Below are 21,836 nucleotides of genomic sequence, written 5' to 3'. Positions count from 1 at the left end.
AGCTCGAGCCCAGTGGGAGGCAGGACGTACAGAGCATGAATTGGTTGTTGTCAAGGACAAGAGGGAAGCTGCAGCCTTCCTAGCCTGCCCACAGCCCTCCAACAGAGCCAGGCTTTCTGCTGCCCCGATCAGCAGAGGCTTTGCAACGGCTCTGCCCACGGGAGCTGGGTTTTCTTTGGCTGAGCCATTGCCAGCGACAGGGAAGAGGCCACTCAGGATCCAAATTTTGCCGTTGTAGGCACCTCCTGAGCATCCTCCAGGCAGGGTGCTGGGGATTATAGAATCATAGGATAGTTTGGATTGGAAGGGACCTCAAAGCCCATCCAGTTCCAAGCCCCCTGCCATGTGTAGGGACACGTCCCACTGGATCAGGTGCTCAAAGACTCATCCAGCCTGGCCTTGAACCCCTCCAGGGATGGGGCAGTCACCAGTTCCCTGGGCAACCTGTTCCAGTGCCTCACCACTCTCATTGGGAAGAAATTCCTCCTTATGTCCAGTCTAAATCTGCCCCTTTCCAGTTTATACCCATTGCCCCTTGTTCTATCACTTCAAGGCTTTGTAAAATCCCCTCCCCAGCTTTCTTGTAGCCCCTTTCAGTCCTGGAAGCTGCTCTAAGGTCTCCCTGGAGCCTTCTCTTCTCCAGGCTGAAGAAGCCCAAGTCTCTCAGCCTGTCCTTGTATGGGAGGTGCATGGGATGGTCCCATGAGGCACAAACATCTGCCAGCACCATGTGAGACTAGAGAGTGCTGTGTGTCAATGTTGAAGTTAAAGTTAGCAAAATAAGGATTATTTCTTCCTCACACTTTCCATATATTATTTCCCCGTGCTTTCCAGTTTGTAGTTTTGTTACCAACAGAGCCTTACTAAACACAGTGTGTTTGGGCATTGCTTCCAAGTGCATTTTTGGATGGCGTATGCTGCAGTGTGTCCTGCATTTAGAAGTCCGGTGGCTAGATTTGTCCATGGATTGCAGAGCTGAGAAAGCTGCTTTGGGCTGGGAGTGGCTTGCTGCTTCCCTTCGGGACTGCATTGTGCTTCTTTCTGTGCTAAACCTGCCTAGATGTACTTTGCACACTGCGTGCATCGCACATACCCCTGCTCTGTGCGTTCATACACATGCAAGCACGCCTTTTGATGATCCAGAAGTTGTGTGCTGTGACTACTCAATCCAAATTGTGGTCTTTCATTAAATTATTGACAATTGAGCTCTCTCAGTCCTGGAAAAAAAAGCTCACTATTGGAATAATCTGAGTTTTCCAGCTGAATTGGAACACGTGCACTTGTTTAAACTAGCCTTCCTTTACTGTATGCAGCTGTGCCCAGATGGGATTCCTTTCTTCCCAGCAGCTTCCCGAGCCGTTTGCTGAAGGTTTTTGTTTTTTCCTCTCATTACTTGCGGTGCCTTTAGACCTACAGTAAAGAAGAGGCGGCTGTAGTTCCAGAGCTTTGCATTCCTCGCTGAGCCGTGCCTGTGTTTGCATGCAAAGCCATCGCCTCCCCTCCAACTATTTTAATCATTCCAGAAAGGGTGGGTCATCAGGCATTTGGCAGCGGACTCCTTTTATACAGCCGAGGTGGAGTCAACCAATGACCTGCAAGCCTGGAAAATTTTGCAGGGCAGTTTCCCCGAGTGGCTTTGCAGAGCCGTGCCATTTGAATTTCAGCACAGACATCCACATACTGTGCTCTCCATTCCTGGCGTGTCTCCCAGCGCGGAGTTTAGCTGAGGCTCGGGTTTAGTTTTCCCTCCTCTCTCTCCCTGCAGTGACAGCTTCTCCGGGCTCTGCTCGACTCCCAAGCGATCATGGAGGATACTACTTTGCAAATTATCGAACCACCAACCGCCTCCGAAGCCTCGGAGGAGCAAGCGCCTGAAGAACCCATCAAATCAGACCAGATCAATGGTGTCATGGTGCTGACCCTTCTGGACAAGATCATTGGAGCAGTGGATCAGATCCAGCTGACCCAAACGCAGCTGGAGGAGAGACAACAAGAGATGGATAGCTCAGTGACCAGCATCCAAGGCGAGTTAACCAAGCTGACAAAGGCACACACCACCACCAGCAACACCGTCAACAAGATGCTGGAAAAAGTGCGCAAAGTGAGCGTCAACGTGAAAACCGTCCGGCAGAACCTGGAGAAGCAAGCTGGGCAGATAAAGAAGCTTGAGGCCAACGAAGCGGAGCTCCTGAAACGCAGAAACTTCAAAGTCATGATCTACCAGGTAAGGAGCTGTTTCGCGACTTCTCCCTGTCCTACTAGCGGGTGTTTGCTTCACTCGGGGTACGTCACGCTGCATGGTCGGGGCTGTTGCTCTCCCAACGTCCCTTGACCGCTTGGCCATCCAAGCTGAAGCGGGTCCGACGCCACGCTCTCATTCATGATGTAACGTTACTTGTTATGAGACAAGGTTTACTACATTTAATGGGAATTTTAACAAAGATAGTGAGAGTGGCGCTAAGCGCTCATTGCAATGGACCAGAAGTATTAAAATAACCTGTTTTTGCTGCTTAGATAAATAAAGAATACAGGGGCTATAGAAGGGGGTATTGTAAATCTGCCTGCCAGCGTCCTTGCTACTGAGAGGCAACGCGTGTATTGCGACATGGAGAGTGATAATATTTCAGGTTTGTGACGTGCACCTGATAACAATAAGAGCCGGTGACCCCAGCATTGGGGTTGGTCTCACTGACTGGGACAGAGACACGAGAGAAAGCACAGAGCGGCTCCCTGAGCTCGTTAGCGCGCAGGGCTGCCTTTGCCCTTGTGCTCGTACCAATCTCCACCTTTGTTTTTTCTCCAGCCTGCCAGTCTGAATCTTCTGGTTGTTTGGTTTCAACAGCACAGCTTTGGTTTGCTTGATGGTCAACCCTGGTGCTAAGCGCTGGCTTTTTTCCATTAATATTAAATGAGAAGAAAGAGAGGAATATAGTGTTTCTGTTGCTTTCCTGTCTGGAGTTGGTCTTCCTTGTCAGAGCAAACTCTTCTATCGGGCCACGCAAGTGAGCGAAACAGTTAATGATTCAGTTAGAAGCCTCTGGGTTAATAATAGACAGTGTCAGGGACAAAAAGAGAAGCATCCAGTGCTGATCACAGGAAGAGAGAGAATAAAAAGAGAAAAAAAGAAAGGGAAAATGCTTCTTACTACAGTGTTCAAAGGGAGAGCTGATTGTAACAGGCTCGGGATTCTGGCACGTACGGGGGCTGTGTAGCTCTGATTCAGAGCTTAAGCATTTGTAGCTTTATCGTGCCTGAAAGGCTCAAATACTCGAGTCTATTCAGATCCCATGAGCACTCTAACTGGTTATATATATGTGTGTGTATATGTATACGCACACACACACAAACAAACACATGCATCTCTCTATATCTCTATCTCTATCTCTATCTCTATCTCTATCTCTATCTCTATCTCTATCTCTATCTCTTATCTCTATCTCTCTTTCTCTCTCTATCTCTATCTCTACCTCTGTCTCTCTACACCTACATCTTTATCACAAGCTCTTTGTGTTGGGCTTTTGGAGGAGGATGATTCTATCCATGGAAAAATAAAGCAGAACTCTCAAGGTACCGCAGAAGCAACAAACATTGCAAAAGGAAAAAAAGTCAAGGGAATTGTTTAAACATAACATTCCTTGTGGGTTATGGAAATAGGTAGGAAGTTGGCAAGCTTATAAGTCCTTTGGAAGCATCGTGAACACCGGCAGACTGTCATTTTGTGAGATGGTCCCTTGGTTTGCTGTTGATATTGAGAACGGAGTAGAGTTTCCAAATACAAAAAAGGGAATCTGCTTCTAAAGGACGTCTGGGGCGATCATCTTGCTGTTGTAATGAGGACAGAACAGCCTCTGAGTGAATCCATTGACAGGGATTTAGTGAGTAGTGGCGATATTAGGGGGAAAAAATGCATGATTTGTAATTCAGAACAAATGCCAGCGTGGAATTCAGTGTGGTCTGACTGGAAGACCACAGAGCCCAAGTGAGAAATTCCCCAGGTTTTCCTCATTGCGTTGGAGCCCTTTGTGCCCTCACGGAATCCCTCACCAGGCTGCGGGAAGCCCCGGCCACAAAGGGCAAGGACCCAGTTCTTGGGAGAGCAGCAACGCGGCCGTGCAGGCTTTTGATGGCTCTGCCAAGACAAAGGAAGGTCTCTCTCAGAGGAGAAACTCATGGTGATCTCTTCATTTGCTGCTTGAACTGAAAAACTAAATACATGCTGGGCTTTTGGTGTTGGACTGCTAGAAAGAAAGAGGCAATAAGAGCAATACCGTGCCTGTTAAAATACTCTTATCGATAGTGGAGTTGTGCTGCTTTGCTGTGCACACACAGCCCCCTACGATGGGAAGCCGGTGGCTGGACGTGGAGCCCAGGGAATTCCTTGCAAGCAAGGGGTGTATTTTTGCAGTCCTCTGGTTTAACCACTCTTTCCTGCAATGGAAACACAGATTTTTGGTCAACAGGCAATGTTTCTGAATTATGTCAGTCTCAGAGCTGCTGCATTAGTCATTATTTCTCTTGTGGAAAATCAGATTGTTCCGATTGCATTGTTCTGTGGACCTCACTCCATAAAACCATCACCATTTTCATTGTATAGAAACCTGGATTGCACAGCTTGATGTGAGGAAAAAATAACCTGTCATGTGTAGGAGCCTCATATTGTGGAGATCTTTGATTCTGAAGAAATTAAACATTTGAGGGATCTCAGGAGTTTTGGGTCTGAGGGTTTTTTATTTTGCTTCTTTTTTTTTTTTTTCCTGGAAGGGACAACATTTTTAGTGTTTATGTAGCTATGGAGATGCCGTTCTTCAGGAATTCCCAACACAGGTTACCTGTGGGAATTGCACAGCGGATCGGCCAAACCCTCAGGTTCCTGTTTTATGTCCTGAATTATTCCTGTGAGTGTTTTTTCGCAGTCGGTGATTCCAGGCACATCGACAGCAAGAGGCGTCCTGCGCCTGGGATTGTGCAAAGCAGATAATGCTGACATGTTTAAAGAATAAAACTGTACAGAAAGCAGGGATGATATTGTGCGGGCATTGTAGAGGCAACTGTTAAATCAAGGATGACATTCAGCAGCTTCACTGATATGGAACAACGCTGTTTGTTGCAAGAAGCCTTGTTAATTCCCGCTGCATTAATGTTCACTAATATACTTCTGTGCTTTAGTATTAATAGCCATGAAACTTGAAGAAAATAGAATCATAGAAACCTGGAATGGTTTGGGTTGGGTTTATCAAGGGTTCTGTAAAAGCAAAACTTTATGATGGGCTCCACCCTGGGAGCTAAAATGAGGACAATTCCCTATGCTTTCCTAACAGTGCCTGGCATTAACCAACCCCCTCCCCGCTCCCCGATTACAAAATTACTCTGTTCTAATTCAGTTTTTCACTTCTCCAGACCCACCTCCTGTCAAGGTGTATGTTAGATACTTGCTTGATAATATAATTAATTCTGTGATGACGAACAACATTATTACTAACTTCTAATTCAGAAAAAAAAGCTGCCTTTGGAAAGCTCTGGTTAACTCTTCTCTGCGATTGCATTTTCAGTTGCTATGGCTAAAAATGCAAGGATTTATCCGTCTTTTCTATTGGAGAACAAGAGAGAAACTGATCTTAAGAGACATAAAATATTGCATAAACCCTGCGGTGGCTGATTTTGGGCCACATGGCTGAGTAAAACAGCAGTTGTGCTCTGTAGGGCTTGAATATTGAGGGATTCTGCTGATGAGGAAATAACAGGAGGTAAAGATAAACCAGGTCTTTGCCTGTTAGAGGTGTTAGATTATTCATTCAGTGTTGGATACTGAGTCTCCAGCCGTTGCGGAAGGACTATTTCAGGAGTGCAAATAAGACCTTGAGAGAAGAGGTCGGACACATGCAGGAGTTGTGGTTTGCTGGCTGTTAGATCAGGAGGAAATGGAAATCAGGTTTTATGCAGGGAAAGCTCACTTTGTTGAGGGGAGCTTGTAGCACCTCTGCCTGCTGCATTCCCAGCTTCTGGGAGAAAATGCAGAAGGGAAAATCCTTTCCACTGTGGCTAGATGAGAAGGAGCGTTAATGTGAGTGTTGATGAGCCACCACTCGCAGCCCCCGCAGCCGTGCGTGTGCTTTCTCCCTGGCTGAGTCTCACTGGTACCTGGTGGTGCCAAGAGCTGGTCTGATCTCTGCCAACGGAAGAGTTTTTTGTAGGGGCTGAACATGGAATTAGATTGATTCTTGAGAATAAAACTTGAAAAATTCTGGAGTCCTCAGCACAGAGAGGATGTGGATCTGTTGGAGTGAGTGCAGAAGAGGCCACGGAGATGATCCAAGGGCTGGAGCACCTCTTGTATGAAGATGGGCTGGGAGAGTTGGGGTTGTTCATCCTGGAGAAGAGAAGGCTCCAGGGAGACCTTAGAGCAGCTTCCAGCACTGAAAGGGGCTCCAGGAAAGCTGGGGAGGGGCTCTTGGTCAGGGAGTGCAGGAATAGGATGAGGGGGAACGGTTTTCAGCTGAAAGAAGGGAGATTGAGATGAGATCTTAGGAAGAAATGTTTTCCTGTGAGGGTGGGGAGGCCCTGGCCCAGGTTGCCCAGAGCAGTGGTGGCTGCCCCATCCCTGGAGGGGTTCCAGGCCAGGTTGGATGGGGCTTGGAGCATCCGGATCCAGTGGGAGGTGTCCCTGCCCATGGCAGGGGGTGGGACTGATTTAAGGTCTCTTCCAACCCAAACCATTCCATGGTTCTGTGAAAACCAACCCCCCTCGAAACTACCACATCCTTTGGATTTGAGGACGAGTCTGCCAAAAGCAAAGGTGAGGGATTTTGGACAAGCTGCTGTGTGAGCAGGAGTTCAGTACTCTTATAGTAAACAGGATTTGCCTTTCTGAAGGCTGTTGTTGAAGGACTAAACACACTTATTAGCAGCCCCCAGAGACAAAGCTCCTCAGTGCTTCCTTTGTGCCACTCGTCCTGTGCTCCTGGCTTTCAGAGAAATTAGGACACACAACAAATTTGGTTGGAGTAGTGGCAAATAAAACCAGAGTGACTTCATCTCAAATCTCCTGGGTTTAGGATGGAAGAATCTGGGGCTGGTTATTACAGTTCATGATCAAACAATGGATGTCCCATGCAAAAAGCTACTGCTCTAAGCCCTGACAGCGTGCCCCATTCATCTGACCAACAGCACGTGTCAGCGTTTACGTAAGCACAGCATTTTTCCTCCAAACAGTTTTCAGCAATTAAATTTATTCCTGCGAATGTTAAAGGCTTGATTTCCTTACAGCTCGGCAAACGCTCGCAGCACTCAGCACATGTAGGGAATGTTCGTAGAATCACAGAATGGTTTGGGTTGGAAGGGAAATTAAAGCCCATCCAGGTCCAACCTCTGCCATGGGCAGGGACACCTCCCACTGGATCCGGTTGCTTCAAGCCCCATCCAACCTGGCCTTGAACCCCTCCAGGGATGGGGCAGCCACCACTGCTCTGGGCAGCCTTTTCCAGTGTCTCACCACTCTCATAGTGAAGAAATTCTTCCTTACATCTACTCGAAATCTCCAGTTTACAGCCATTGCCTCTAGTCCTATCACTAGCCCGATCACTACTTCATCCCCTTTTCCAAGTGCCAGGGAGAAATGCAATTCCCTGTTCTTCTCCCCCCACACTCTGCTTTTTCTTTTAATTATTCCCAAATGGGGAAATAAAGGTATGGGGATTGCATTGCAGTCAGACGTGGAATAGCTGGCAGGCCTGGAAAGGGACCATTGCTCTACTTGCATCCTGTCCTGTACGTGGAACCTGGACCAGGTCCTCCCCACCCTCACACGATTTCTCCCCAAGATCTCATCTCAATCTCCCCTTTTTCAGCTGAAAACCTTTCCCCCTCATCCTCTCCCTGCCTTCTATGATCCAGAGCCCTTCCCCAGCTTTCCTGGAGCCCCTTTCAGCGCTGGAAGCTGCTCTAAGGTCTCCCCACAGCCTTCTCTTCTCCAGGCTGAACAACCCCAACTCTCCCAGCCTGGCCTCATATGAGGTGTTGAATGTTGGATTTCTGGAGTGTGCTGGTCCTTTATTTTGAGGCTCGCAGTGGTGCCGAACTCTGCAGGCTGCCTTATCATCTGTAGCGCTCTTTGAAAGAGTGGCCTTTGTTGAAGGTATGCAGATGGCTGCTCCTCGCGCTGTTGGATTCAGGGGCTCCTGTGGGGCTCCTCTGCTTTTCAGGGGCCTCCAGCAGCCGCTCAGAGCCTTGGGAGACATGGAGTTTTGCTGGGAAGGGCCAGGCGGTTATAAGAGCCGGGTAGGGCACGGATCTGATTTGTACAATGTGTAGAGTAGGTAGGGCTGGACGAGGAAATATAAATAGCACAGCTTGGCTTTTGTGCCTCGAGTGGACCTTATACGGATGAGAGCAAGGAGCTTGTTAACCGTGGGAAGGAGGGATGAATTCCAAACCCACGCGTTAACGTGGCAGATACGGAGGCCTGAACTGCCTCAATTTTTAGGTTCATGCTCCTCAAAGGAAAGTGTGGAAAAGAACATGGGCTCGGGGACTGATGGGGAGCACAGGGCAGGGAGCACAGGGCATCAAACGAGCTGCCGCACCCACCGCCCTGGGCTGCAGCTCTCTCTGCCTCATAAACAGCTTGGCATCTGCCCCGAGCGAGGCTTTTGTTTGAAATTAATCATTCTGAAACAAAACCTTTATGAGTCTAATGACAGCAGAGTGTGACAGCAGAGCGACAGCCAGGCCCAGAGAACAGCCTGGGGGGGTGACAGCCCATGGGTTCGGTGGGGTTTGCCCGGCTGAAAGCATTAAAGAATAAACAGAAATGTCAAATAGGGGAGATTGAGATGAAATCTTAGGAAGGAATGTTTTCCTGTGAGGGTGGGGAGGCCCTGGCCCAGGTTGCCCAGAGCAGTGGTGGCTGCCCCATCCCTGGAGGGGTTCAAGGCCAGGTTGGATGGGGCTTGGAGCAACCGGATCCAGTGGGAGGTGTCCCTGCCCATGGCAGGGACAGTGGGAGGTGTCCATGCCCAGGGTGGAACTGGATGGGCTTTGAGGTGCTTTCCAATCCAAACCATTCCCGGATTCTATGATCTTTGTTAAAGCTGCTTCTTGCTGCCCTGCTCAGAAGCATGGTTTGCTCTCCGTGTCTGTCATGAGCAGAGAGCTAAGCAGTCTCCACTCTCCGTTGGGCTGTGGTGCCTCTGTGACCTCGTGTAAAGCACAATGACTCCTAAGCTCTCGGCAACATGCTGAGCCCTCTTTTCTCCTCTTTGGGATGACATTCTCTTGGTTTTGCGAGATCTTCTACAACTTGCAAAGTACCTGAGATATCATGGGTCTGCTCTCCATCTGCAAGATAAGATGAAGACCAGAAACAAAGATGCTCAGTGTCAGTGAGGGAAAATCAAATATTTAGAATGAAAAGCCTCAGGATGTTTAGTCTGAAGTTTTATGTGAGGATGCAAATGTCAGGATCAGCACAGATCTCTGCAGCGCAGCCCCCGTCTTCACTGCTTTGCTGTTCAGGAATAGCTCTGGAGTTATTAATCAGTGGGAACAGGTTTATCCGGGAGGAACAGTTGTGAAGACAAAGCCAGTTGTACGAACAGACTGATAATAGGATCAAAACTTTTTTTTTTTGCTGTCAGAGGGAATAAAAAAGCCTTTTTGCTCTGCAATCTATTTACTTCTCTGTTTCCTACAGTGCTGCCTTTCTTCTGACTCACTGTTAGGCAAAAACACTTTTCCAAACACAGCCTCTTCATCTCCTTGTGCTGTTCCCCCCTCACTTTTCCCTGTCAGGCTTGAACCAGCTCCTTTGTTTGTACCATGCTGCTGATTTTCACTATCTTCTTCTGCGAGATTTTCATCTCAAGGAAGAAGATACAGCTTTTAGGACATAGCTTCCAGGATAGAGAGGAACTAGATGCACCTGACAGAGAAAAGTGCTAAGAGGGTTGCACGATGCACAAAATTACAGAGAACAGGAGGACTTCTGCTACTCAGGGAGGTACAACTTGAGAGTGAACAAGTTTATCCCTTTGACATTTAAGTAATCTGAACCTATTTTGCTTTTCTCCTCATATTTTAGATCTTTTCCTTTGTCTCAGCAGTGGCTTCTCACTGTAGGGTTCAGCAACATTCTCTTCAAGGTGTTGAGGCTCCTCTTTTTATGGACCTCTTGCCACTATTGGGGTCAAAACCTGACCAACCTTTGGAACTTAAGATCGAGGCCATGCCTATTGCATGTGGTGGTGCCCCTTGGGTGCTGAAAGCTGGGGAAGGACTTTTTACAAAGGCTTGTAGCGACAGGATGAGGAGCAATGGGTATAAATTGGAGAGGGGCAGATTTAGGTTAGACAGAAGGAGGAATTTCTTCACCATGAGAGTGGTGAGGCACTGGAATAGGTTGCTCAGGGAAGCTGTGGCTGCCCCATCCCTGGAGGGGTTCAAGCCAGGTTGGATGGGGCTTGGAGCAACTGGATCCAGTGGGAGGTGTCCCTGCCCATGGCAGGAGGTTGGAACTGGATGATCTTTAAGGTCCCTTCCAACCCAAACTATTCTATGGTTCTGTGACATCAAATCACTCTGTGAAGAGCAGCGTGAAAAGAAAGCAGAATCTGGCTCTACAGCAGTGTTCAACATAAATGTGTCTGAAACCGTAGAAGGATTCCGCATCTCCTAAGACCTGACCTGAATTAAAGAAGGACACCTTCTAATAAATCTTTACAGACTGTCTTTTCTGTCATATTTTGCTACCTGGCTTCCCCCTTCTCTGAACCCTTCCTCTCCACTTGTTCTCTCTGCCTCTTCCCAAGCTAATACGGATTACTTTGCTGGTGATGTTTCTCATCAGATTCCCAGCAGGGACAGGTAAGTTTTTCCATTGTGCTTCCTTTCTGCTGGCCATTGAAACGCGGTTTTCCTCATCTTAGCCCAAGAAGATCCAGAGCGTGCGCTTTGAGGCTTCATCAGGGACTGCCCTCTGAGCCATCTCCAGGAACGGTTCCTGCTGCCCGCGCTGCGGAAGGTGCCATGGCCCTGACCAGCAGACGACATGCAAGGAGGCGTCGGTTTAGGGCCTCAGCAGGAACACGAAGATGGCTTTAAACTTCTTCTGAAACTCTGAAAGCTGCTGATTCCAGAGCCTTTCCCTCTCCGCCTGCTTGTGGCCGCTATGAGACTGCAAAGCTGATCTTTCAGTTGGCACAAATTCCTCTGCTTGTTGACTAATCCGCTTGTGCTTGCTGCATGCCGTGCCCTCGGAATAAGGGCTGGTGAGGAGGTGTGATTTCTCTCAGGCATTACAGGACTTGTTGTGCACTCCCTCTGCGTTCTGGGAGGAAGGAATTGCTGTATGGGAGGGAGGAATTGCTGTGTGGCTTGCACGAAGGGCTAGTAGCCAGGAGCAGTTGACTCCGCTGGCATCTGCTGTGACTGGGCAAATCTGACCAGTTTTCTGAGCCTCTGTTTCTCCCTCTGAAATACAGATCTGACAAAACCTACCTCCTCAGGCTTATCAGTGAGGTTTGGCTTATCAGTGTTTGTGAAATGGTTTGGAGTTGTTTTAAATAGATCGAAGATAGGCAGAAAGCACAGACTGTGTGATATAGAACCACAAGTCAGCTCCATTTCTGTTCATCCCAGCTCTGTTTGCTGGAGTCAGGCTTCTGCGCGCAGACTAGAGCTGGTAGTGACTTTAATGAGTGTTTATCTAATGCTTATCTCCTGCCCCAGCAGCCGCTGGTGACAGCACGGTGCCCTGTTAGCCTTCCTCTTATTGTGTGGCTACTGGAGAAAATGCCCACAGCTCCGGCTGCCAGCCCTTCGGGTGGACCCCAGCGGTGGGAGCCACACTGTCCAGTGGGAACGGCCAAGTCGGGCGGTGTACGGTACTGCCATAGGAGCCAGGCATGGGTGAACATGTCCTGGGCATCAGGGTCTCTGGGAGAAGCTGCCAGGGAAAGCTTCTCCTTTTCAAGGAGAGTTACAAGATTTTCACATAGTTTCTTTTGTGATATAGAATCATAGGATGGTTTGGGTTGGAAGGGACCTTAAAGCCCATCCAGTCCCACCTCCCTGACATGGCAGGGACACCTCCCACTGGATCCGGTTGCTCCAAGCCCCATCCAACCTGGCCTTGAACCCCTCCCTCCAGGGATGGGGCAGCCACCACTGCTCTGGACAACCTGGACCAGGGCCTCCCCACCCTCACAGCAAAACATTTCTTCCTAAAATCTCATCTCAATCTCCCCTCTTTCAGTTTAAAATGGTTCACTCTCCTCCTATTCCTGCCCGCCCTCATCAAGAGTCCCTCCCCAGCTTTCTTGGAGCCCCTTTTCAGTGCTGGAAGCTGCTCTAAGGTCTTCCTGGAGCCTTCTCTTCTCCACGCTGAACAACCCCAACTCTCAGTCGGTCCTCGTACGAGAGGTGCTCCAGCCCTTGAATCATCTCTGTGACCTCCTCTGGACTTGCTCCAACATATCCAGGTCCTTTCTGTGCTAAGGACTCCAGAATTGCAAAGGAGTCTGATAGCAAAGAACCCTCAGAAAAGGTCTGTTCCAACAAGGAACACAGAAGAAAGCAGAGCACTCCTCTTTTCCCTGTGGGTGCTTATCGGGTGTGTTGCTGTTACTCAGGAATAACTGAATCCTCCTTCCTGTGACACTGGTGGAATCTCAGTGCAGAAATGCATCCTCTAAGGACTGGCAAAGCAAACTAGTTATCATAGCAATGGGAGTGCAGAACTTTCCATTCTCTGGCAGGGCTCAATCTGACCTGGAAGGCTTCTGCCTGGCTGTTTCTTACCCTCCCTCAGCCTCCCCTTGGCTTTGGGTGGTCAGAGGAGTGGCTGGCATGGTGCAGGAGGTACAATGAGCTTAAGCTCATTCTGGAACCTCCAGATCAGCCTGTTTTGGTCATAGCAGCTCCGGAGGATGTGAGCTGGATGTGAGCTGGTTGTGTTCTGCATGTTACGGCTGCATGTCAACCAAACTCAGCCATTTGCACTGTTGCAACTGTGTAAAAATAACCAAAGAAAACGAATTGCAGATGTGATCAGCATGTGTGTGTGAAAAGCCTTCTATTAAACCTTCACATTGGAGAGCGGAGTGGCTGGGAGTTCTGGGACCGTTTTTTACGCGCTGATAATAAGAGCAATCCAAGAGCCCTTCCCACATTTAGGCACGTTCCCCAGTTTGCCGATGATTCTGCAGTGCTTGAGGAGCTCCGTGGGGCTGGGAATGCAGCTCCGCTTTGTGTCTCACTGGCCTTTTATACAGCAGAGGAAGTGTTTACTTGTGTTGTGGCAACCAGGGAGGCAGTACATAACCATAGGGCTGCCCGGGTGACTCACTGCGAGGGAACTCAGGCTTGGAAACAACTCCGGTTATAAAGCTGGCTTAGTGGGGCAAGGCAGAAGCCAGCCTGCCCGGTAGATCTAATGGAGTTGTTTGATGGAGGAGGAATATAGAGCAGCCTAGCACCCTGCCGGCTGTCAGCCAACTGTCTTCGGTGCTGGGAATGGGCACCCACGGGCTCTGCAGGTGGATGGGCTGCCAGTGCCATCGGCTCTGCCAGCAGGAGGGTGCTTCCCAGTGTGAGGAGAGCTTCCCGAAGTGAAGGGAGCTTTCCGAAGTGAAGGGAGCTTTCCGAAGTGAAAGGAGTTTTCCAAAGAGAAGAGAGCTTCCCAAAGTGAAGGGAGCTTCCCAAAGTGAAGGGAGCTTTCCGAAGTGAAGGGAGCTTCCCAAAGTGAAGGGCATTTTCTAAAGTGAAGGGAGCTTTCCAAAGTGAAGGGAGCTTCCCAAAGCAAAGGGAGCTTCCCAAAGCGAAGGGAGCTTCCCAAAGTGAAGGGAGCTTCCCGAAGTGAAGGGAGCTTCCCAAAGTGAAGGGCGTTTTCTAAAGTGAAGGGAGCTTCCCAAAGCAAAGGGAGCTTCCCAAAGCGAAGGGAGCTTTCCAAAGTGAAGGGAGCTTCCCAAAGTGAATGGAGCTTTCCAAAGTGAAGGGAGCTTCCCAGTGTAAAGAGAGCTTCCCAAAGTGAAGGGAGCCTCCCAAAGTGAAGGGAGCTTCCCGAAGTGAAAGGAGTTTTCCGAAGTGAACAGAGCTTTCCAAAGTGAAGGGAGTTTTCCAAAGTGAAGGGAGCTTCCTGAAGTGAAGGGAGCTTCCCAGTGTAAAGGGAACTTCTCAAAGCGAAGGGAGCTTCCTGAAGTGAAGGGAGCGTTCCAAAGTGAAGGGAGTTTTCCAAAGTGAAGGGTGCTTCCCAAAGAGAAGGGAGCTTTCCAAAGCGAAGGGAGCTTCCCAAGGGGAATGGAGCTTTCTAAAGTGAAGGGAGCTTCGCAGTGTAAAGGGAGCTTCCCAAAATGAAGGGAGCCTCCCAAAATGAAGGGAGCTTTCCGAAGTGAAGCGCTTCCCCGGGGAGGTCTGTGCCGCAGGGAACAGCACAGCTGCACGCGTCGGATTGTGAAAGGATCGGGGTGGCACATTCTATGTGGGTAAAAGAAACATAGAACCTGACTCAGAGCTGCACGTTGCCGTCAGGGATATCGGGCAGCGGCGAGCTCGGTCCCAACGCACGCCCAGGCGCTGCCCGTCCTCCTGCTTTGTGCACGGAGCAGGGAGATTTTTCATCTGCTGGTATAAAAATCTCTTGAGAAATCTTGTTTACCCGCTGCCTTTGTGCCAGCTGGATTCAGGATGTCTGAGGGAACAGAACTGGTTTGCGTTCGCTGACGGAGAGCCAGGGTTTGAACAACCCAACAGGCAGGGATGCCAAGACTTAGGATTTTGGACTCACCCACTTCAAGGGTCAGTGTTTTCCCAATAAAAATAGAGTAGTTGGAATGCCTGGTGTTAAAAATGTGGCTCATCTGGATGAGTCATGAGTGAAATAAAGTGCACAGAGCACAGTTTCTTGCCCAGAGCGGGGATTTGTGGAGCAGCCACCCCTAATCCCGAATGGTTCTTGATTGTTTCAGTGAGGTCCCATTGTTTTGCACCACGGGCAGATGCAACTGTGTCTGCAGAACACGTTCTGCCCACGCTGAGCTGCTGCCTTGCCCACAGGAGAAGCACCTTTCAGGCCAGGAGAGGACACCCTTGCAAGCATTTATGCCACGCCTGGATGCTGGTGGGGAGCTGCACGTGGGGGATGCTCTGCAGCAGCATCCTCATCCCTGTTGAGACAAGCCAGAGCTGCTGGTTGTTCCTACACCAGCTGTCCTGGGCATCAGCCAGCACCCGTGAAACCATCAGGAATGCTCCAGGGGTGCAGGTGGGCTTGGAATCAGGGACCCGGAGCTTGGAATCAGGGACCCACAGTGCTGAAGGGCTGCAGCTGTCCCCTTGTGGGTTATCCATGAGCAATTGGGCTGAAGAAGATTCAGGGGAGACAAATGCAGGAATTACACCCAGCACAGGGAGGAAAGATGTGCTATTTGGGGCTCTCAGCCATCCTGAGAGCCCTGCCCGGGTGGTCACCCCTGTCACCCTGGACCTGTGGGACAAGGGACAGGGCAAGATTGCAAAGGTTTCCCAAGCGCAGCTGGAGAAAAGCTCTTGGAAACAGTCTCGAGGGGGGAGGCTGGGAGCATAGGCATCCTCCCATCTGGGAACAGCTTTGCTCCCTCCTTGTCTTCGTGTTTGAGCAATGAGATGGCTCCTGAAAGAGGGGAGAGTGGAGTCTCAGTGCCTGAGTGATGTGGGGCTGGCTCTGAGCTGAGATGTGGGTCTGTAAAGGACCGCAGGCTGTGGGAATCAGGATCAAACAGCTGGGCAGTTGCTGGTCTTGAGATTAAGAGGCAGGGATTACGGAGAGTGAAAACGTCACTCTAACACAGGTTGCTCCAGCTGTCCGTGTACCAGGAGCTGCTGCTGCCACATCTTCACAGAGTCACAGAACAGTGATCTGAACCTTTAAGCCCATCAAGTTCCAACCCCTGCCATGGGCAGGGGTACCTCCCACTGGATCCGGGTGCTCCAAGCTCCAGCCAGCCTGGCCTTGAACCCCTCCAGGGATGGGGCAGCCACCACTGCTCTGGGCAACCTGGGCCAGATCCTCCCCACCCTCATGGGAAAACATTTCTCCCTAAGATCTCATCTCAATCTCCCCTCTTTCAGCTGAAAACCATTCCCCCTCATCCTATTCTTGCACTCCCTGATTAAGAGCCCTTCCCCAGCTTTCCTGGAGCCCCTTTCAGTGCTGGAAGCTGCTCTAAGGTCTCCCTGGAGCCTTCTCTTCTCCAGGATGAAGAACCCCAACTGTCTCAGCCTGTCCCTATGGTTGTGAGGAGAGAGCTGCGGGATGCTGCCGAGGTCAGAGGGATGCGTTGCTGGTGCAGCCCCTTCACATCAGAAAATCCAGTCAGGAGATAGATTTGCTGGTGTCACTCGAGGGAGGATGGTTATTTGCGTGGCAGACGTGGAGTTTGTGAGGTGGTGTTTCTCTTTGCACACACATGTTCTGGAGCTGACGAGGGGCTGATAAGTATCTGAGTTTGCAGGATATGGCTTGTTTCCAGTGACAGTCATGCCAAGCGAGAGGGGGATCCTTTGTTCTGGCTTATTGTGTTGACTCGCAGGGAAGGAAGTGGCTGGAGTTCCTGATGTTCTTGGCTCATCGAGGCAGGGTCTCCCGGAGTCTCTGGGATTGCTCCAGCAGGTGTTGTTGTGGAGAACAGGATCCCTGCACGTCCAGAGATGCGGATTTGTTCTGGACTGACCTTGCCCTCTGGAGAGTCTGTGCATTGTTTTCTCCTGAAGGGGTCCATCAAATGAAGAAAACACATGTTGGCCACTTCACCTTGATCTCCAAAGTAATTGGGACCTGAACTGTGATCAGGAGAGTGAAGAGGTTTATGCAGCTGAGCTGAGAACCCCATGTCTGCAGAGGGACTGCAGAGGGAGGCAGGATTGTCCCACGTCCACACTCAGGCTCAGACCAGAGCAGCAGCGTGGTGGTGACCTTGGTTGGTGCAGTGGTGGACGAACGCTCAGAGCACGAGTGTGCAAACGCACCATCCCTTCTGGCGCTGCACAAGGGATCAGGATGTCCTCTGCCACAGCAGCACCACAGAAACCTGCCTGTGTCCTGGCTCTCGATGTCTGCACTGCTCATTAGCTCGCGGCGTGGCTGCTGCCATGCACGCATGACACACAGAGCGTGCAGCCTCGGACGGGAAATGCCATGGCAAACGCCCTCCCGGAATACTGGGCAGCTCCACTCCCAGCATCCCCCAGTCAGAAGGCAAGTCGCTGCTGGGGTTTGCTGCTCCCATCAAGCACTCGGGGCTGGGGTACCCTGGGGTCTGCTCCTTGATTTCACCAGGCTCTGCTCCAGCCTGCGTTGGACTGGGATCTCCTATCTGCCCTGATACTGGGAATGGTGCTTGGCTGTCCTGCTGCCCAGGCTTTTCTCCAAACCTCAGCCTAGCAGCTCTGCTCTCTGTCTTTTGCCTGCTGCTGGCTCTCTGACAGTGCTCATCTCGCAGCTCCACACCTCTCCCGCCCAGCTCCGTAGATGAAAACCACTTGGGGAATAAATCCCTGAGCCGTGGGCTGCAGCCGCGCAGCTGTGACGCTTCGTACAGTGATGGGCTATTTCCAGCCTGTCCCGGGGACAGGGAGGTGATTCATTGCAGCAGGGACGCACGCTATGTGCTGCTCAGATGAAAACCAATCCCACTCCAGACCTGTGCCCGTCTCCTGGGCACATGCTTGTCCTCTGCCATCGGGATCAGAAACTTGGCTGACCTGGGAGAGCGGAGAAGCTGAATGAATTCACCCCCTTCCCAAGGAGAGAGAGCAGAACGTTACAGACCTAGCGCACAAATCAGGGCCGCCGTCTGTGCCGCCCTTAGATACAGGCTCCGATAAATTCCTTAACTTAGTCTTCAGTGGAGAAATGGGAAAAACAAGGCAGCTTGCTGCATCCCAAGGGATGCCCAAGCCCCGCATCTGGATCCTGCAGGCCTTGGGAAAGTCTGAGTGCAGCCAGGGTCACCCAGGCCAGGGTATGCACGCTGGGTGCTGTGGCCAAACGCTCAGCTCCAGGCTGTACCGCTTCTGCAGCCCAGTGCCACGCTGGACCCCGGCCAGGCTGGAGAGCTGGGGGCCACCAGTGGTCCTACCAGGAGAAGAGCTCCAGCGGAAAGGAAGATGAAACACTGGGGGCTGGCAGAGATGGGGGGCTCCGGGGGCAAAGGGCCACGGCACGCTGGATTCCTCACGCTCCTCCTGGCAGGATGCAGGTCAGGGCTTGTCTGGGGCAAGGAGCAGGGTCATGCGATCGCCACGTCCTGGGATAAAGATGGAACTGGAGGGGGCAAGGCTGTGACAGGGCCCAGGAGAAAGGGAAAGGTCTCCAGTTTCAGGGCTGGCTTGCCTCTCCCTACACTGCTGGACACACAGGTGGCTTTGGAACCAACCCAGAGTGAGCAGAGCCACTATAGCCGAGCTTCAACACAGCAGAGCGCTAAGCTGCTGCGAGCAGAGCTAATCCTCTTCACAGTGATTAACGTGAAGGAGAGGACGAGCTCAGAGCTGACGTCCCTGGTTCTGCTCACCGTGGCTGCGCTTCTGCTTGGAGCACTGCTGGGAGGGTGAGGGCTGGATCCCAGGCTGGAAAGGCAGGATGTGTGCGTCTCACTGGCTCCGCTCTGTGTCTTGCAGGATGAAGTGAAGCTCCCGTCTAAACTGAGCATCAGTAAGTCTCTGAAGGAGGGCGAAAAGCTGGAGAAGGAAGGTGAAGGTGAGGAGGTGCCTCTGGGAGAGGACCATGCAGAGGAGGACCACGTCCAGCTCTCCTCCGATGAGGAGGTGGAGATTGAAGAGATTATTGAAGAGTCACGGGCAGAGCGCATCAAAAGGAGTGGCATGAAAAGAGTGGATGACTTTAAGAAGGCATTCTCAAAGGAGAAGATGGAGAAGACTAAGCTAAAGACCAAGGAAAACCTGGAGAAGACCCGCCACAACCTGGAGAAGACCCGCCACAACCTGGAGAAGAGGATGAACAAACTGGGCACCAAGATTGTGACTAACGAAAGGAGAGAGAAGATGAAGTCCTCTCGGGACAAGCTGAGGAAGTCTTTCACCCCTGACCACACCATCTATGCCAGGTCCAAGACAGCCGTCTACAAAGTGCCGCCCTTCACATTTCATGTCAAGAAAATAAGAGAGGGTGAGGTGGAAGTGAAAGCCACGGAGCTGGTGGAGGTTGGTGGAGAGGAGGGAGAAAACTCAGATCTGCTGCGTGGGGAGAGCCCCGAGATGCACACGCTGCTGGAGATCACGGAGGAGTCTGACGCGGTACTGGTGGACAAGAGCGACAGTGAGTAGGACGGGCTGCAGCGCAGAAGGGTTGTGGACGACAGCTGAACACATAATCATTCACATTTCGAGTTCTCTCTCTGCCCTGGTGCCCAGGGCACGTGCACACAACGCATCTTTACTGCCCTGCAGAGCCGACGCCAATCCCCACCTGCTAGGACAAGGTGTATTTTATATTTTAGTTTTAGCACACAGAATCGTTAGGAACACAGGACTGTTTTTCTTACACTGTTCAATCACCCTCAGAGACCATTCCTGCCGCAGGCTACGCCAGAGCCTTCCAGCACCCGACCTGAAGACACGCTTTGAGTGACAGGGACCCACCCAGCTGGAAAGTGCTAATCCCAAGATAACGTCTGTGCATGTGGAAAGCTCACGTGTTCTCCGTAAGCCAAGACCTGGTGTCAAGAAAGCTCCCTGCCAAGCAGCCCGCTGGACCACACCACCCTGCATCCCTGTGCAGCCATCCCGCTGGCAGAAAGACTCCCAGCACCCAACCCGGCTACCACATTGTGGGGCAGAGAAGCTGCGATGCACCCGGTATGCGGGAGGGAAGAGCTGAGCAGGTCCTGTTGATGGGCAGAGGATGGGCGAAGCTGCACCAGCCGTGTGGCGTGCAGGCAGGTCTTGCTCCTCTCTGCCCTCCCAAGGACTGGATTGCCATGGTGGTGCCAAGGAGGGCTGCACCGTAAAGCTGCCCTGTTGCCACGGGTGCTGGCGTGGCATCACACACCAGTGCCCGCTGCTCCTCCCCGCGGCGCTGGGGCTGTCACTGTGGCCAGCGCTGCGGCAGGAGCAGCGTGGGCTGCACGCTCCCCAAAATCCAGGAGCCCAGAGGCTGTGGGCGCATCCTTGCCGAGACAAGGAGTGCCACGGGGCTGGATATGGTCCCTCCACATCGTCAGGGGTGGTGGAGCATGCAGTAAAGTCAGCACTCACTGCCCAGGGAGAGGGGACGCGCAGGCGGCAGTGTTGGAGCAGCCCTTATTTCCAGAGGGATAAGGGATGCGCTGATGCCGTGTGAGGCTCTTGACTGCCAGAGAGCAGCCTTGACACCAGTCCAGCACTGGACTTTGAGTATTTCTGAGCACCTGCTTCCTCCAGGGATCCCAGCACGGCTCCGGCTCCTGCTCACAGCCTGCGCTTTCCTCTCTGTTTCCCACTTTCTGCAGCTTCACTCGCAATCCCCTGCGCTAGGATAGCGATCACGCTGCAGCTCGCACTGCCACGCTCCGGCTTTTGGGCAGGCAGCCACCAGCACGGCAGTGAGGTGGGAGGCTGTGGCCTCGGTGGCTTCACCCAAGGAGCTGCGGATGGGCCTGGGGAAAAACAGAATCACAGAATCACCAGGTTGGAAAGGACCCACTGGATCATCGAGTCCAACCATTCCTAACACTCCCTTAAACCATGTCCCTAAGCACTTCATCCACCCGTTCCTTAAACACCTCCAGGGAAGGTGACTCGACCCCCTCCCTGGGCAGCTGTTCCAGTGCCCCATGACTCTTTCTGTGAAGAATTTTTTTCTGATATCCAACCTGACCCTCCCCTGGTGGAGCTTCAGGCCATTCCCCCTTGTCCTGTCCCCTGTCCCTTGGGAGAAGAGCCCAGCTGCCTCCTCTCCACAACCTCCTTTCAGGCAGTTGTAGAGAGCAATAAGGTCTCCCCTCAGCCTCCTCTTCTCCAGGCTGAACACCCCCAGCTCTCTCAGCCGCTCCTCGTAACCCTTGTTCTCCAGCCCCTCACCAGCTTCGTTGCTCTTCTCTGGACACACTCCAGAGCCTCAACATCCTTCTTGGGGTGAGGGGTCCAGGACTGAACACAGTATTCGAGGTGCGGTCTCACCAGTGAAGCTGGGGAAGCTGATCCTGACGAGCAGGCAATGGAGAGACGTGGCCATGCTGCTCCCCGTCTGCCTGCTGGGCTCAGCCCTTCCCAGTGCAGCCACTCTGCTCCCTGGCTGCACGCCGGGCTGCTATTGCTGACATAACCGAATATATAAACCTGCTTTTCCGCTGAGAATTATTTTTGTTCTTATCGTTTAGTGCATTCAGGCTGTCCCAAGCCCAGGCTCCCATCCCGGTGCCAGTGCTGGTGCCCAGAGATGCCTTCCTGGGGCGGAGGAGAAGCCATGCCCGTGGCAGCCCCGGGTGTGCAAACTCTGGGCAAGGCTCTGGGACACCGGGAATGGCATCAGGCTGCCCATAGCTCCGTCCTAGCCCCATGTGGGCCCGTGGTTGCCTCCCCCTGGAGCCCTTGTGTGCCCACAGGTGGTTTCTTCCCACGGAGCAGCGGGGTGGGGACAGCTGGTGTCAGGGGCCCGGATGGGTGCACCGGGGCAGCGGGAGCCCAGATGAGCCCCAGCTGTTCCCGCTGCTGCATCCCGGTGAGCGGCACAACCAATAAAGTCTCTTTTCTAAACCACCGGCGTGGGACCTGTTCCTGGCACTGGGTGGGTTGTGGGGACTGGCAATGGTGTGGGGTGGCTGGGGCGTCAACGAGACACAGCATGTGGGGCCAGGGCCCATTGCCCC

General features: G+C 51.9%; 1 protein-coding gene across 2 annotated transcripts; it reads left to right on the top strand.

Annotated features, from left to right (window-relative positions):
• The first annotated feature begins 1,489 nt into the window (after nt 1–1,489).
• On the top strand, nt 1,490–21,723 carry CAVIN1 (caveolae associated protein 1). 2 transcript variants are annotated; one of them, XM_054088524.1, is made up of 2 exons: nt 1,490–2,224; nt 10,920–13,746. In XM_054088524.1, the coding sequence occupies exons 1-2, from the start codon at nt 1,805–1,807 to the stop codon at nt 10,971–10,973; spliced, it is 474 nt and encodes a 157-aa protein (XP_053944499.1). In that variant the 5' UTR covers nt 1,490–1,804; the 3' UTR covers nt 10,974–13,746. The 2 variants fall into 2 exon arrangements, with proteins under 2 accessions (XP_053944499.1, XP_009553688.1); XM_009555393.2 differs by lacking the exon at nt 10,920–13,746 and adding an exon at nt 18,649–21,723 and having other exon boundaries at nt 1,550–2,224.
• Nucleotides 21,724–21,836: the final 113 nt, after the last annotated feature.

Source organism: Cuculus canorus, chromosome 25 (assembly GCF_017976375.1).
Source record: "Cuculus canorus isolate bCucCan1 chromosome 25, bCucCan1.pri, whole genome shotgun sequence".
In the NCBI taxonomy this organism is placed as follows: Eukaryota; Metazoa; Chordata; class Aves; order Cuculiformes; family Cuculidae; genus Cuculus; species Cuculus canorus.
This window is presented reverse-complemented; position numbering and strand designations above follow the sequence as displayed.